This window comes from Indicator indicator, chromosome 1, assembly GCF_027791375.1.
Source record: "Indicator indicator isolate 239-I01 chromosome 1, UM_Iind_1.1, whole genome shotgun sequence".
Lineage (NCBI taxonomy): Eukaryota > Metazoa > Chordata > Aves > Piciformes > Indicatoridae > Indicator > Indicator indicator.
Window position 1 is genome coordinate 14,325,854 of NC_072010.1, and position 18,367 is coordinate 14,344,220.

Consider the following 18,367-nt stretch of genomic DNA (forward strand, 5'->3'; position numbering starts at 1 on the left):
TACAAGTGAATATGCTTTGGTAGAGATTTTGCCTTAGTGCTACGTGGAATATTATGACAATTTCAGTTCCAAAAATGCAAATGAGGTGAAGATTGTCTGAAGAAGGCCATCCAAGATGTGCTGAAAAGGAATCCTTCTGCCTAGAAAGTAAAACCTAAATTATAGAAGATTGGATCTTGGAAACAATCCTTTTTCATCCTGTCTTTAATGACCTTGGCAGAAAAGATAAAAGTATGCAAATGACAATCGTACACTCCAAAACTGGACATACTAACAAGTACAGCAGATGATGAAAACAACACAAGGAAACAGATAAGAAAAATACTTCAACACACAATGTCATGCACATATGGACAGCTTCTTATGAAGTGAGATTTCGTAACTTGCAAGTGATTACGAAGGATAAAGATCTGAATACAACCATTCAAGCACAGCATATGTGCCCAGAAGCCAGAGAAATATAAAATATGAAGTCAGTGGTCTATTTCCAGAACTGCTAGTGAAGTATCACACCCTTAGTAAGACTTTATTTTTAATGCAGGGTAAAATTCTACTCATTCAGGATCAAAACTACTCAAATTAGAACCACTGTACAGAACAGTATGAATCAGGGAACATCTACTTCAAGGAAAGCCTGTCAGTCTTTGCCCAGTTAGCAAAGTAAACAAAAATTGAGAAGAAAAAAATCCTATGCTCAAAAATATTTCTTAAAGTACCACACCAAGTAAATGTACATAAACACTTCTATATAATAGATAAGTAATATGTCATATTAGGTATATAGAAATAAATTATTAACCTGTAAAATATAACAACCAGTACATTATACATGTAAATATATTTTAATGACACAAACACATATTATAAAATATATTGTATTATATGTATTGCATTACATTATGAAGTATTATATCACTATATAAAATGTAGTCTACATGATATAATAGAGTTTAAACATATTTTATCTATAGTATTACATAAAGTGTAGATAATGTAATAGGGAATAGAATAACATAATAGTAGTGTTGTAGTGTGGGTTGAAATTTCCCTCCCATATTAACAACACCAGACTAACTCAATTTGGAAGCAAATGAAGCTATATGTACAAGCAAAAACTACAGTCTACAATGGAATGCAATGAATATATACAAAATATACAGTATTTACAGTATTTACAGATATGTACAATTAACAGAAACAGCACAAAACCCTCCTGGCCAAAGCCAGGAAAGCTGTCCCTCTGCCTCCCCCTTCTCTGCCTTCTCCAGACCCCCCTGGCAAAAGGAAGAAAAGATAAGAGGCAGAGAGGTTGTTAGAACTTAGCTTTCAAGGTCAGTGTGCAGGTGTGTTATCTCCAAAGCAAAGGCAGAAGAGAAACGCAGAAGCACCTTGCTAGACTGCCCAGCAGAAAAACACCAGACAGACTGAACTTCATTTTGAGTACTGACTCTCAGAGGTTTCTATCTCTCCAATGGAAGTGTTTAGAATAATCATTATTTTTCTTCCTTACATCCAATTGTGATTTATTTACATTCTTTTACTTTTCTGATCGAACTCTGTGAAAAGAAATTAAAGGCATAGCCTTAAAACCAGAAGTAGTTTGCATAATACAATCATATATTATTTGCATTTTTACAAATTATATTGTATTATGTGCAATTATTGAAGTTATGCATTATATATTTATAGATTGTATAATTTTAATAATTATAAATTACATAATTCTATACAACATAATTATATGCTATCTATACTATAACATTACACAAACTCTACAGAAAAAATATTAGGTTTTCATATTGTACAAAGTAGCAAAGATAAGGAAATTTAGAGATATTTGCAGGACATTTTGTCTAACCTCAACTATTATGATAGAATTATTTCTATTTGATTATTAAAAGACAGTTGGACTCAATAATCCTAGAAGTCTTTTCCAACCAAAACGTTCTATGCAAAATGCTTTGAAATGAAGAAAAATATTCACAACATTTTGCTAAATTTGTTGGTGCTTACAATGAATCAAAAAGTTGCATGTATTTTTAGTACACAAAAGTGAGAAAGTAAGCCATAATTGCCATGCCAGGTAGTCAGGGTGTCTTTCATTCACACTTATCTCTTCCTTCTCTAAGTAATGACTACAATAAATCATGTCTCAGTTGTGATGGAGCAACATTTATTGTCTCCAGGCTTAGATATAACAGTGTTTTTGTACAGCAAAATCAAATATCATCCCTTGAATTTATGAAATAACACAGACATTCTTAGCAAAAGCCATTTATCCTCTGAAAGACTTTTACTTTCTAGTTTTATCTTCTTTGCTCTTAATTTTTGGTCATTGTAATTCTTGTTGGCTAGAATGTTTAAAAAAAATGAACTGGTTCTCTGTGCACACTCATTCAGCTTAAAATATATAGAGGTTTCAACAGGAAAAATAAAAATCTGTTTGTATTTCCTCAGTTATATTTAGTATTAGTTTCCTCTATGTTAATAAAAATCAACCAACATTATCTTTCAAACGACCTTGATTTCGTTACAGAAGTAAGACATACTCCAAATGTCACTGTATGATAGGGAATAGGAAGAAAGCCTCCTTCATTTCTAAGAGGACTTTTTAATACTAAGGATTGCATCCAAAATATTTCTGTTCATATTCTTAATGAATTTCTTTGTGATAGTTTGGAACCATTTTCTTTGAGCACACGTTTTCTTTGTGCTTTATGCACAAAGTTATTAAAAACCTGAAATCTTCTTCTTTAATCCTTATTAATAATTGTATAAATCCAGTGCCCTGATAATCCTCAAAAGAGGGTATTAGGAGATGTAAATGTAGTCAGATGAAAGCTGCAATCATGAGTTTCTCACACTGTACAAAACACCCTCGTGAACTACCTTGAACAGAGACTTACTGAATGTTAAACTGGCCCTTCATCCCTGTTTCAGCAAGCATCCTCTGCAGATTTAATGATCAGGAACATTCTCCTGATGCATGCTGGGAGATATGGCTGCAGGGTTCAGACCGCAGCGGACACCGTGTCAGATGAGACGGAGCTGCTTGTTAGGGGTGAGTATGCTCACGGTGCCACCTGAAAATGCAATCACCAGATACTAATGTACCAGAGGACTTAAATATGTGGGCTTCAGACATTATTCTTCAGAACTTATAGTACTGAAAACATTTGTGATTAACCTACTGTTTTTGAAAGTAGTTGTGCCATAAAGTGGCCTGCAGACATGGCAATGAAAAATAGAACACAGTTGGTTAATGGATGTACAGATTTAAGAGAGATAATAGCACAAAAGGTATACCACATTAGTTCAAATGTGAACAATTGGCATTTACAGGCCTCTGATATGAGTTCTGTGCTGGGTTTTGTGTGTTGCTTTACATTTCATCTTACGTTCAAGCTGTTGTCTCAAGTTCAATGTCTTAGGGATATTCATTCACTTCTGAAGAACATGAACCATGCAGCGCTTTGTAAAATGATAGATAAAAAGATAAGAAGAAGCAAAAAGCTCCCTAATATGACAGGGATTTGATTTCTCTCACATACGGAATTGTCACTACCACATTTTGATTGCATCTTCAGATCCAGTTTTGTAATCTGTTGCTTTACCTATCCCTTAACATTTCTGATAATGCACAGAAACACATCATCATGCAGGAACCCAGATCATGTCTAGAACACCAGCTAGACACAATAAATAAGGGCATTAGCACCATATGTGCATTCCATTAAGCAGAGTATTTCTGCATTCTACACAACTTGTGTGTGTGTGTTTGTGTGTGTGCAAGTGTATTCAGTGCCTGACGGGACTTGAGGACTTGCAGTTCACTTACTGACATTAAAACTGGTAAGTCCTGCAATGTCAAGATAGATGGACATCTGCTAGATAGTACAGCCAGGTAGCCTACTGTGGATTATATATTTTTTTGAAAGAATAAATCAAGGTAGATATTTTATTAGCGTTTAAAAAAATCTTCAGATAGAAAAAAAAATATTTAGAAATTACAGTATTTTGAAAATATTTATTCCATTGCATTCCACCACATCTTTAGATTTGATATGTTCGTATCCATCACTTTTAGGCCAAATATATGCTTTAAATAATAAAGAATCTTTCTGGCTGACTGCAGGGCTCTTCAAATTTTGATGAAAGTATCTGTTAGGTATTTCCATAAAGTCATTTTGAGGACCATCAGATTTCTGTGAGCTATGGCACTATTGAGAGGGTGGTATTCAGTTGCCTCAACACAGACATATAATGACATTTTAACTGCCTTATGAAATCTGATTCATCTTTGTGGGTTATGCAAGACCTTACGTGTTACCTTTACCTCTCTCTGGCAGGAGAGGCCCTATGGATAGGCAAGGCAATCTCAACTTTAAGCCATTAAACCAATTAGTGACAGAAATCTCTTAGCTTATTATTATCTACAGATTGGCTACTATTTTTTTTAAGAATACTGGTTATATAAATTAGTTTATTGAATTTGATGTAGAAAATAATTGCTTCTTTTAGGAAGAGGTTTGAGATTTAAAAAAGAAACAGCAAAAGGATGTTGTAAGCACTAACAGAATGTATGTATGTGAAAGTCTCATTAACATGCCACCTTGCTGATGAAAACTATGACTGCTGTATAACAGAATTTAAATTCAAATATAATTTGCTTACAATGTTCTCCTTTTCTTACTTCTATGATTGGATAATTATAGTATATAGTAAGAAATGTTTGCATCACTTTCACAAAACTCTTTATAGTGTGTGACTGTTTTTGTCCTGATGCAAAATTCAGTTTTCATTAAATGATAAGATATGGTTGATTTGCTGAAGTAGTTAATTTCCTTGAGGTAACTGTAAAACTTATGCAGATGAGGGCAATGTGAATATAGCTTTCACACAAAAAATGTGGGATGGTTTCGTTTGGTATTGCAGAAAACATTTAAAACACATTCAGCACAAAGTTGCTAATCATTACTTTTTTATAGACTTTAACATTTTAAAAATTCTAAATATTTAGAAGAATCTAATCTCTTTCTCCTTATATGTTACAGGCTTTACATTTCAGTATCTCTAATTCTTTTTTCTACAGCAACCTCAGTTTACAGAGTGCACTTTGCAATTTGACACTATCTGAAATTTGCAGCACCTTTCAAACTTCTTTAGGTTTAGCTTTTGAAGATACTGGACATTTCTTAGGAAAAGACACAAGCAGCAACAGATGTTTCAGTAAATATTTCAGTAAATTCTGAAGAGTTCCACCTAACAGAAGTCATCATCATCTACGAAGAAAACCATCGCCAATATGCAGTAAAGTCTGAAATCCAAAACTACATTATTCTTTATTTTTAATATAGTTTCTAGGTACAGTATTTTCATTTCATGCATATTACAAAACATCTTTTGTGGTTTAAACATCACAGCCCATGGCCAAAGTGCTTAACAAAGCAGCAGCTTTTTAATGAACCCTTAGAGGTACCGATATAAGCAAAGTTCCAGCATATCCTTGTTCTGACCTTGCTCTCTCTCCTTTTGTCTCTGCAGAAAATGCCAGTCTTGAATGTTGATAACATCATACAGCATGCAAAAGCATTTCAATCACTAGTTATATTGTAAGGTTCATATTTTTAATATTTCATTGTAAATTTAAAATATAATTTCTCCTTACATCACCTATACAGGAAATAAATTGGACATACAGAATAAATTAAATTTGTCCTCCTTTAGGTATTCATGAATATCAGAATTATTGCTATTAACAAAATTACTTAATTTATAGTAAATTATGTGTTCAACTGGTGCATTATTTCTAAGGATGGTTTTCTAGAACTTTATTACAAGTGGCTTGAAAGACAACTAGATCTTGCTGCAGACTCTTCAGATGGAGGAAAGAGAAACAAACTTGTAGAGTGTTATTGCTTGTAACATGCTGATCTTCCCCATTCACCGCTGCATTTTCAAGCTATTGCAACATCTCAGTATCGTTTATCGTGGAGAAAGTATGGAATATCCTTAATCTCATTTATCTTTTCCTAAAGCATCCTTCTAGTTGCTCTATCTCTTGTATATATAAGGTGTCGCTACTTTTGCACTTTTTCTTCATTCTGCATTATACAGAAGGTAAATTCCGTGCCACCAGTGACAGTCTGAAGAACAGATAATTAATAATGCCAAGTACATATCTTTTTTTACTTCTTTCTTTTAGTCTAATTACTTACAAGAAGGAAATTACTGCTGCAAAAAGATTTTTATATATTTATATGTGCATGCGTGTGTGTGTGTGTGTTTGCCCATGAACAACAAAATAAATTGAGATCAGCAATTTTCTATTCTGGAACTTTCTACAATGAGTTACAGATTTGTATTACACCATTTCAAAACGATTTTCAACTTCTCTACTTCAGTTCTTGATTTTAGGTAAGTTGCAGTGAAATACATGTTTAATGTTATTTCAATAATGATTTTTATCTAGTGCATGTCAAAACTACATATGAAAAGGTATTTTACATTTTGTTTAGACAAAACATACTGTAGAAACAGCACCTACTATTCAAATCAAAGCTTGAGTATTTTTCTAAGTGCTTTGAAAATGTGATTAAATTGTGTATATTAAAGCAAGAAACAAATTTTTACTGGTTCCTAGTAATTTCTCTGCTCCTTAAACACCTTTTTTCCAGCCAAAGCTGTTTATTTTTGTCTTTCTATTTAATTTTTCTAATGCCACCAATAATGTAGATTTCGTTAGGAAGAGATGTTCTGCTGGCAGCTGGACCTGTCAGGCAGTACATTCGCTTTCTAGATTAAGTCCCTGGCATTTTAATCCTGGCATGGATTGTGAATGAGAAGTATTTCAGTAGTCTCATGCTAGGCAACAGTGACCTTCATAGGTGCATTGCCCTGACATGCACAAGCTCGTGTTTATATTCAAGTAGGCTACTTCCTAACTTGAAAAATAATTTGCTCTCCAAATTATGTTTCTACAAAATTCTCTTTAATTCATCATCACAAGTTGTCTTCTTATTAGATACCTAAAAAGAGAAGTTCATCCATCTGAGATCCACCACCCCCTCTAGAAACATCTTGACTCTGGGCATCCCCAGAGGGGTCCTTTACTCTCTGAATGAGGATGAGAGAGAATTCAGCTCAAAGGCCAGGACTGATTTAAGGCAGAGGAGGCAATGCCAGCCAGTTACAGCTTAACTCAGTTATTGCAGTGCTCATCTATGAGGTAAGATACCTCTGTTTAGCTGTCTGAGACCCAGCCTCAAAACCACACTTGTCTCTCCTCAAGAGCATGCTATACCTGCAGGCAGTAGATTAGGTGGGATCAAGATGCGTTCAATCTCCTTTCTGAAGCACAGTAGCCAGGAACACAGAAGTCAGAAGACAAACAAATGATAGCCTGACTGTATAGGGCATCTCCAAAAACCAAAATATTTTTGTCTTTCATTAAGTTGACTATAGCCCAAAACATTACCAACGTTCCCAGGGGAACCACTGTCAACAGCTGCAGCCAATACACTGAAGTGTTTCTTGGAAAGATACAGCCAAAATATATGCACGCAGCTTCTGCGCTGGATTTGCCCTCCAGCAGGGTAATGAGGCAGATATTGGCAATGCCTTAAATGGTGCAGTAAGGGTTTTGGAAGACAGTCATCACAGCCCATAGCAGCAGAACAAGGCATATAGGGCAGGCTGATACAGCTCAAGGACATCCAAAAGAGAAAACAGCTTTTCACACAGGGTGGTAACTATTCTGGCACCAGATCCACATAAATGTGTTACTTCAGGAGAGTCCCATAATAGGAATTGGGTATGTCTGATGGACAAAAAATAATTTTAGTGGAGTAAATGAATACAATAAAAAAATCACACCTATGGACACATTTCTGACACCCAAATTGTCATCTGATTTCACTTCATTTATGCCTTCTGTTGTTCGTTCACCCAAGGAAAATACATAGAGAATAACTGTTTGCCATGCAGACAAGGTTGTCTACAGAAGACTATAAAAACATGATCAACTATTTTTTTTCCCCAGTACATGAAGTCACCAGACATTTTAGTAGCAGAAGTGATTAATAGTTTTTATGAATATCAATCTTGTTCTTGACATTAGTCCAAGAATAGTTTTCCTATGTCACCTGCTTTGTCTGGCTACCAGCCTTTATGTATCCAGACAGATCTTTGACTGTCAGTGAATATTAAGTAACAGAAAAGCAGAATACAGCATGTTTCAGCTTGGCTGGTTTTCCATCTATCATTGGCACACCAGTAGTTGAGCTGTCTCTGTGCTAGTTTTTCACAAGTGATTACCAAAGCAGGAGACCCTAATACAGGATAAATATGCATGGCATGTTCTAGTACTAATATGATCACAAATATGGTTACCAAACATCCAAGTACCAGCCAGAAGACATTTATCTCACAGATGTTACAAGTGATCCTATAGCCAGCAATGTGTCAGGTTTCCTCAAGGCAATGCTTGCTTGTTAAGTAAATTTGGTTTTTAAGGCTTGTACTCCAAAACAGGCTTATTATATTCTTATTTCCTCATTATGCTGAGGAAATTTGAAGCAATCTATGCATTTATATTTTCATTACAAAGGATATCTTCATGATCCTATGCTTCCATATTTTACTGTAGAGACATTTAAATCACAGATACTCTGTCATAAAAAAAGGTTAACACCATGAAGGGGATAACCTTTACTACCTTGAGTTGGCCCAAATAACTACCTTTAAAAAGGTCAACAATGCTTTTCACTTTGTGTTTAATTCATCAGTACAAAACCTGTTACTCACTGACATGAAGGTTTTGAAAAACACCAGCAGAACTTGTAGCCAAGAGCAGAATTCCACTTCCTAGACTTGCTTTTGGCAAAATACAAAGAGGATCAGAGGGCTGGAGCACTTATCCTCTGGAGACAGGCTGTGAAAGTTGGGTCCGTTCAGCCTGGAAAAGAGATGGCTCCAGGGAGACCTTAGAGCAACCTTCAAGTATCTCAAAGGGGTCTATAAGAAAGCTGGGAAGGGACATTTACCAAGGGCTTGTAGTGACAGGATGAAAGGGAATGGATTTCAGCTTGAAGGAAAGTAGATTCAGACTAGGTATTAGGAAGAAAGTCTTTGCAATAAATAAGGATGGTGAGACACTGAAGTAGGACTAAAGGCCCAGTCCTCCCCTTACCATCCCTGGTCTGCAGGGGGTGGTGGGTAGCCATGCCAAGGTTCAAGTAATTCCCTTGGAGTAAATGAAGGCGAAAGGACAACAAATGGCTAATGAACTGCTTTTATTACATTGAACCAGACCAGAGTGGAAATGGGAAGGAAAAGCAGTTGAGGGAAAAAAAAAAAAAAACCCACACATTAAAGAAGAGAGATATCACCATTTCCCTGGCTTTAAAATGGTGGCACTGTGGCAGGAGCAGCTCCGAGTTTCCTGTCGGCAGTGAGGAGCAGGGCAGTGCCACATGGCTTTTGTCTGGGACACAGGCAGCGAGGGGCTGAACCGAACGGTACAGGGCCCAGCAGAGCGTCAGGGATGCAGGGCCATGCCGCTTGATGATGCCACGACACAGGGCCAAACGGAGCAGCTTCTTCCAGTTCCCTGCAATCTCCTCCTTCCCCAGAAGTCCCCACACGGCAGGCATAGGCCAGGGCAACACCGTCATTTGCACACCCACCCTTCAGCAGCACTATTTGAGACAAGCTTAACACTCAGCATGCATTACCCTGGGAGGTCGTGGGTGTTCCCTCCCTAGAGATCACAGAATGTTAGGGGCTGGAAGGGACCTTGTAAGATCATCTAGTCCAACCACCCTGCCAGAGCAGGATCACCTATGCCAGGTCACACAAGGAACAAATCCAGGCAGGTCTTGAATATCTCCAGAGAGGAAGATTCCACAACCCCCCGGGCAGCCTGTTCCAGCGTTCTGTCACCCTCACAGTGAAAAGAATTTTCCTCATGTTTACATGGAACTTCCAGTGCCTCAAATTCCACTCATTGCCCCTTGCCCTGTCATTGGGCATCCCTGAAAAGAGCCTGACTCCATCCTCTTGGCACTCACCCTTTACATATTTGTAAACATTAATGAGGTCACCCCTCAGGCTCCTTCTCTTCAAACTAAAAAGAGCTCCCTCAGTCTCTTCTCATATGGAAGATGTTCAAGGACAGGTTGAAGGAGACTTTGAGCAACCTGGTCTAGTGGAAGGTATCCCTACCCAAAACAGAAGGGCTGAAATTGTCCCTTCCAAACTAAACCATTCTATGAATCTATGAAAATATGTCCCTTTGCTCTTGAAATACAGTTAATAATTAACTCATTTGAGGCATTACTTTATTATAGGCTGCAAAAAGAAACAGACTTGAGGGGAAAAAAAAAAAAGTCACCTACCAAAACCAGCTATTGAATATTCCTTCCTCTTTCTTAAGCAGGTTTGGAGGGCTGGCTTAGAAAATCACCCACATGATTTGGCAAAGAAAAATAGTGGAAGCTGGGAATGTCACACAGGAGTCTACCATGCTTTCACAAAAATCAGTATGAGGTTCCCTAAGTCTGTTAAAACCTTCATGGAGGGGAAAAGTACTCCTGGAGCATGTGGCTACTCTTCCAAGGACATCAGGGAGTTTCTTGCAGATTAGAGTATCACTGCAAAATTTACTTATTATACTATTATCTGGTGTGGATGGGGACAGTGCTTCAAACATTTAGAAGTGGGTGAGTGATTTTTCCTGCACAAACCTCTGTTGTTAACTATGACACGACAAACAAATGTGATAATTGCAACACAACACACATTGGTTTTTAGGATCATCATGACTGAGTTAGGAATAAAAAAATTTACTTACTTAGTGTTTGACTTTTCACAATATAAACAGAGTGAACTAACCTGTAACCAAGGTTGACACTACTGGGTAACTAAGTCTCAGTGAGCATAGCAAATAAAAATATCATGAGCTCTTTGCAAGGAACTACCATAATGCAGTAGGCATGTTTGATCATTTTTTAATTTGATGTGCTAGTTAAAAAGTGACATTTTCTGTAACAAAGTGGTCAAATAAGCAAAATGCAGAGAAACTATTTCTATAAGTTTCCTGGTATTTATCAATGATCATGTAAAAGATTATGCAGCACCTCTAGTACTTTTAGTATTTTATGTCTTTACACAAAATATTTTATGTATTGCATAGATACCATAAAAATGTGTTTTAGGAGAAACTCAAAGCTGATGCTCAAAATGTGTTTTCTATTGTTATGGATGTCAGTATTCATGAGAAATTCCTTTTCTAGAGGAAGAAAAAAGTAATGTCCAGTGTTCTTAATTTTCTGTATCAATGGAGTACATCCTTGGAAAATTATTAGCATATACAAAGCAAATTAAAATGCTTCCAACTACACAAATATTAGTACAACATTCTCAGCAGGAAGATTCTTTTAAGATGAAAATCAGCTTTCTTCTACAATGTACAACATGGATTGTAAGAAAATGCACTGAAATCTAGCTAAATGCACTGTGTATGCCTACTGTAAGTAAAATGAGCTTTAGGCTCAAGCATCTACCTGGAAGCTGTAAGATCTTGAAATAGGGCATAGACCAATCTTGTAGTGTGAAGGGAAGAAAACCTTTGTGACTACAATCTGTGGTTTGAGTACACATTTTGTGGTCTAAAAATAAAAAAGAGGTTAGAGCTATTCCTCATGCAGACTGGCAGAACTACAAATCTAAGAAAGAAATCCACTCTTGTGATATATTTTTTGAGAAGTAATGTTTCCTCTGAACTCCACTGACCTGGAGCAAATATAACAGAGGAACTGCTGGTTAGGTTGACCACACTGCTCCTTTCAGTTGTGATATTGCCAATAAAACTTAAAGACAAGCACTTGGGTTTAAAGGCCAAACAACACAATATTACTAAATGGAGCATAAACAAGATCAACAAATTTGTGCCGATCCCTGAAATTTTATTTGAGTTTTAGCAGAGTCCAGGAAGATGCCCTAAACAGAGGTCCCATTAATTGGACTCACAGAATATGTCCATAACAGTAAACTGTTCCCTGAGGTCAATGGGTACAGCAGTATCCCCCACTTCCCACTGAAAACAGGATGGGCAAAACAAGCTGCCTCTTATGATCTATCCCAGCCAGTGATAATCTATTAGTTGTGCCAGGGCACTGTCTGGGAAAGTCATGTTTGGACAGGGGTGAAATTACAGTAAGGACTGGCTGACAACAGAGCGATTCTGTTATTTCCCTACTGTGGATGCTGAGGTTTATGGCAGGAAGAGAAGGGAGATCTAAGCAACTGGAGGAGTGCAGTCCCAGCATGGTTGGGTTCCACCTCATACTCTGGTTTGGCTGGTCTGATCCTTCTGCAACTTCTCTTTCTTGGATAAGCCATTAACAATCCCATTCACTGGGGGCTTGGGCCTAGGAACAGAAGCACTCACAGTGCCAGAAATTAGGACTCAGCTAAGAGACAAAGGAACAACTTATCCTTCCAAAGAGGGTACTGATGATGCATGCCCAAAGCTTTTATCATGTGCTTTTTGATTACTGGTGGGCTCTGTTGAAGGGAGAATGAAGCATGGAACTAGATTATAGAGTCATAGAATCACCAGAGTTGGAAGTGGCATCTAGGGGTCAGCTAGTTTAATCCCCCTGCCTCCCTCCCCCCCGTTCATCTTCCCAATGCAGCTCCTCCTCCCCCACCCTCCCCCATCTTCATCTTCCCAAAGCAGCTCTTGCTCCATACATACCACTCCCTCACCCTCCCCTTCATCTTTCCAAAGCAGCTCCTGCTCTCTCTACGCCATCCTCCACCCCGCCTAAACAGCTCCTGCTCCCCCACCACCATTTTTCCACCCATCCCTGAGGCAGGGGCAAGACCCTCAACCAGCCTAGATACCACACAGAGGAGCTCAGCCCCAGTAAGGAGGCCCAGCCAGCAACCATAAATGACATTGGAGAGATCATCAACCCTCTTCCTAACTAGCCAGGGGGCCACCAGGCCCCCCGGCCTTTGTCCCCACCCCAGTCACATGGTGTACACCATGGGTACTCACCAGTGATGAGAAGAGGATCCCTCAGCCCAGATAGGCTCAACTTGGGAATGCTGCTTTTCCTGGGGGAAATTAAAAAGGGGAGTGGGCGGGGAGGGCAAAGTGGCCACACCTGGGTGGGGAGGAGACTCTAACAGAGCCCAGGTGCTCTGGGATTTGAGGGGAAAAAGGGGGAAAAAGGGGCAGGTGGGGTGGAAAAGGTGCAGACTGTGAAATCAGTGTTGTTGAGAAAGAATCAATATAAAAATAAGATTCAAATATGAATTATTAACTTTTAGAGATTGCTAGATGCTTAATATGGCTACTTTCACTACTCTTGGATGTTAGTAATTTATTGACAAACCCAAACATGATTTTGATAGGCCAATATTAAGTTCAATAAAAAAAAAACCCACACAGCTTCTGCTAAGGTAACTGTACAGCGTTATCATCTCAGTAAACTCTTCATCTCAACCCAGAGGGTTTTTTTGGGGCTTGTTTTCCTGCCCCTCTGTGTTTGGGAGGAGGGGGCTTGCTTCTGAGAGCAGGCTGTGCAAAGCCAGGACACTGCTATGCTGAAGATGAGCCAATGGGTTTAGCTAGCAGAGTTGAACTCTCCTACAGTTAAAAGGGAGCAGCCCATGCCACAATGAACCCTGTGGTGACTCCTGTGTGAGTATGGAGACAATAGGAGTATGAAATGGAAACCCTTTGTTCTACAGGCACAAGTGTATGAGTTGCAAAGTAAAGTAAAGATAAGAGAGATTTCATAGAATCATAGAATCATAGAATCAAGAAGGCTGGAAGAGACCTCAAAGATCATCGAGTCCAACCTGTCACCCTAAACCTCATGACTATCTAAAGCATGGCACCGAGTGCCACATCCAATCCCCTCTTGAACACCTCCAGGGATGGTGACTCCACCACCTCCCTGGGCAGCACATTCCAATGGCCAACCACTCTCTCTGTGAAGAACTTTCTGCTCACCTCCAGCCTAAACCTCCCCTGGCGAGACTTGAGACTGTGTCCTCTTGTTCTGGTGCTGGTTGCCTGGGAGAAGAGACCAACCCCCTCCTGGCTACAACCTCCCTTCAGGTAGTTGTAGACAGCAATGAGGTCTCCCCTGAGCCTCCTCTTCTCCAGGCTAAGCAGTCCCAGCTCCCTCAGCCTCTCCTCATAGGGCTTGTGCTCAAGGCCTCTCCCCAGCCTCGTTGCCCTTCTCTGGACATGCTCCAGCAATTCAACATCTTTCCTAAACTGAGGGGCCCAGAACTGGACACAGTACTCAAGGTGTGGCCTAACCAGTGCTGTGTAGCATGTTCTTTCAGAAGGAAAGCTGCGCTAGTCTACCAGGAGCAGTTCTCTGGTCATGGGCATCAGATCCAAATTTGGGTAGCGGAAGATCTGGGTGAGGCACTTAGTGCCATGGTTTAGTTGATTAGATGGTGTTGGGTGATAGGTTGGACCTGATGATCACAAAGGTCTTTTCCAATCTGGTTGATTCTGTGATTCTGTGAACACATATAACCAGTGTTAGAGTTCAGGTCTTATGAGAAAAAGCTGACAGACATAGGGGTCTGTAGCCTGGAAAAGAGAAGACTGAGAAGAGATCTTATCAATGCATTATAAATATGTAAAGGGTGAAGGTCATAAGGATGGGATTGGACTCTTCTCAGTTGTGGTCAGTAGTAGGACAAGGGGCAGTGGATACAAAAACTAAAACACAGGAGTTTCACTTCGACTTAAAGGGGAAACTTCTTTACTTTGAGGGCATCAGAGCACTGGAACAGGCTACCCAGAGAGGTTGTGGAGGTCTCCTTCTTTACAGACCTTCAAAACCTGTGTGGATGCTTTCCTGTGTAAACTGATCTAATCATACCTGCATTAGCAGGGGGATTGGACCACATGATCTTCAGAGATCACTTCCAACCCCTACCATTCTCATTCTGGGAGGCACCTTCTCCATTATTCCATAGTTACTATATCTTTTCCTCTTGACCTCTTATCTTCTTGACGACAACCATTACACAATATCTCCATGTCAAGAAATCTGTGTTCTTGAACTGCTGCATATTATGCTTCTTAGTTGTTCCTGGTCAGGCAGCAGTGGAGTAAATCAGTACACATTCTGAGATTCATAGGAAAGTAGAACACTTCCTCACTGAAGGACTGCAGCTATTATTGGTAATGGTCTTTCAAGCCCTCTCACATTAGCATTGTACCATGGCAAGTAATCTAAAGGACCTAGCAAGATGATCATTCCAACAATAAAGAGGCCCATAAAATAAGTTTGCCAAAATGCAGTCACATGTGTCCTGAAATGAAGTACCAATCTATGGAACTTCTCTGAAAGAAGATAGGTGAGTGGTATCTTTGATGCTGAGTTTCCAGTGCTCTTAGACCTACCTAAGAGCCTATTGCAGTCCAAAAATTTCTTCTCTATGAAGGTCAACTGCACTGTAGTGCATTTATGACCAGTCATTTTCTGTGTTTTTTCCAGAGAAGCATTTGAGCAGACTGTGCATTTTTTCCTCAATTGGCTATTACCAACTCAAAAACTGTTTTAGAGACGCTGAACAATAACACAGCCCTTGGGAGAAAAGCTTCTCTGCATTAGCCGTTCGGCTGACACCATGAATGATTACACCCAAGCATAAAATTTAATGAGATTTCTACGAAAATGAGTGACATCTGCATAGCACTCAGGTCCTGGCTAACTGTCATACATTTGTCATCGCTGAGGCTTTTGTCCTTTATTAATCCGCTTTCAAGAATGCCTGCTGTTGGAATAGGAAATGCTTTTTAGCAGTCATCCTGCAGAGTGTGTAAGAGCACACATCTCAGAAAGCATAATGACACATTGTCCTGCCTAGGAATGCATTTAAAAGGTTTAGAACACATGATAGAATTCCAACAACAAAATATATTGGGAATTTAGCAGAAGATGTATTTTACATCCTTTAATATAAGCAAGATGCTTGTTTGTTTGCCTACAATACAGTGGCTAGAAACTCTCTAACACCATTCAGTGTGCATGAGAGAAATATTGTCATAGAGAAAAAGTGCTAAAATATTTCCCTTTAATTTTGTTTGTGCTTCGGACCACGATATAATTCTAAGCCTAGGGCTCCAACCCAGTGAAAGCATATGATTGTATCAAGATCCCAGCTTTCCTTCAATCTTTCCCTCCTGGCTACCAATAACAATTTCACTAGTATTTTCCTACATCAACAGATAGCCTGAAACAATAGATGATGGAGATTGAAGATCACCCTATTTTATTAAATTAGCCCCAGGACTTGCTATTCTGAGACAAAAGCCTGACCTGGTGCTTCCCAACAAGGAACGGCAAACACTTGGCAGAAAGGCAGGAGTCTAAAGGGACATATTTCTGCCATATTTTCTCCCAGAAAGAGAAGCAAGACGTTTCAATTGCAAATGAAGATGGGTCTCCAGAAGGCCAAAAGTCACAAGGTGTCCAAGGGGTAGGACCATCTCATCCCAGTACTGTTTGTGACTCAATAAATTGCACTGACCACAGCAAAGTCTAGCCTACTGAGCAGGCAGAGCAAGGAAAGAGGAGGAACTCCTAGCACGGAAGCTGCTTACCAACCATGGAAGTGTAAAACCTTGCTCTTCTTATAGGCCAAAGGTGTACCCTGGGTTTGTCTGAAGAGGTCTGCAGCGTGTTGTGGAGGCAATCTTCTTCTATGATACATCCATAACATAACATTAAATATACTAACATATTTTCAACATTTACATGTCACTTAGTTGCTTATAGATCATTGTCAAGTAAACAGAGGCAAGTGAAGAGCGTAAATTGCTTTCTCATTTAACATATTTGATGTCTTCTCTCTGAAGCTATTGATCACAACTATTACAAAACTCTGATTATACTGTTGTGATCACTCATGAAAATATGTTTTTGTTGAAGGCCTATTAGAGGAAATATAAAGGTGTTTGCACCTGCAAATGACAAAACATCGCAGCAACTAAAAATATTTCAATTAATGGGGTTTTTTAGCCTTTGATATTCAGATTAATTTGTTTCTATTCATGGACTAAGGATTCTAGCCAGCAAAATATTTGATTATGTGAAATAACACTAAAATATAATGCTGAGCTTGGTAATGCATAAACCCTGGCTATAACTGTCAGTTCACACTGAGGCACCAGATCTGTGTCCACCACCACGATTTGTAGGTGCCAAGCTCTGACAGACTGCAGTTCAGGATACATGCACACAGCATTGGGCAACTGCAAGTGTAGCAGCAACTGCTTTTTATTAATGAAATTGTTTCCATCAGCACCCTTTTTGCAGTTTCAGTTTGAGAGAAATTGTCCAGCAGTACATTTCTGATTTCACAGTTCTCCATCTGTGTAGGAACAGAAGAAAACTTTCATCTTGGATGCCAAGAAAATCAACGTTTGTCATAAACAATTATAGTTATTAATATTAGTAATATTTTGTAGAAATATTAAGTCCTGTCCTTCAAGGCTTATATAAACTTTAAGTGTAAGAAACCACAAGAGAGATGTTTGTTCTGCATATATCCATGACAAAGATGCACATTTTTCCTTAAACATCTGTTTACAATAACCGTGTAAGAGGATCCTGAAACAGGAGAGCTTTTTGTTTGGCAAGGACAAATGAACAATGTTTTCAAACACTAGTTGTATCACTATCAGGAAGAACTAAAGACAAAAACTGAGGGTGAGAGTGGGATGTTATAGGCATATTTTTCTTTGCAAAGTCATATTTGTTACCAGAGAGCTCACTTACTGAATCAGTCACATGGCCTATACAAATGAAATCAGTAGTCCTTTCATTTCTCAAGTGGGAAGTTGTTGTGATGTTGTTTGTTTGTTTTTAATGGATTATCAGCCTTCGAAATATTGGGGTTTGTGATTTGTTTTGTTTTTCAGAGCTTTCAATGAAACAGTTAATGGATTCCCAGCAGGATAGTAATCCAGGCAGTTTCTGTGAATGAGTGAATTTGAGAAAAAGGATGAATGCTGTATTCATGATTTAGTTATACTGTTGTTCAAGAAGCACCTCCACCTGTGCTTTATTTTGACCACTATTTGTCTTTCCTGCTGACAAGTCTCATACAAAGAGAAGATGTGATTCTGACGGCTCAGTCTACCCTGGATGCTGCTTCAAGTTGCTCTTTTTCCTTTTAATTTCAGGTTCAGAACAATTATAACACAGGATTAAAAAAAAAATCATAAATTTCTATTTCTAGTTCTGCTGTAACTCTGACAAGTCATGCAGCATTTAAAAAAGTAGAAACAATTACAATTTACCAGCAGAAATCATGG

General features: G+C 38.7%; 1 protein-coding gene across 1 annotated transcript in view; it reads left to right on the top strand.

Moving 5' to 3' along the window:
- Nucleotides 1–18,367, top strand: part of CNTN5 (contactin 5) — a 265,100-nt gene that overhangs the window by 208,035 nt on the left and 38,698 nt on the right. Inside the window, exon 14 of the mRNA XM_054389935.1 lies at nucleotides 2,941–3,061. Coding sequence (XP_054245910.1) covers nucleotides 2,941–3,061 — 121 coding nt within the window. The remainder of the gene's footprint in view (nucleotides 1–2,940; nucleotides 3,062–18,367) is intronic.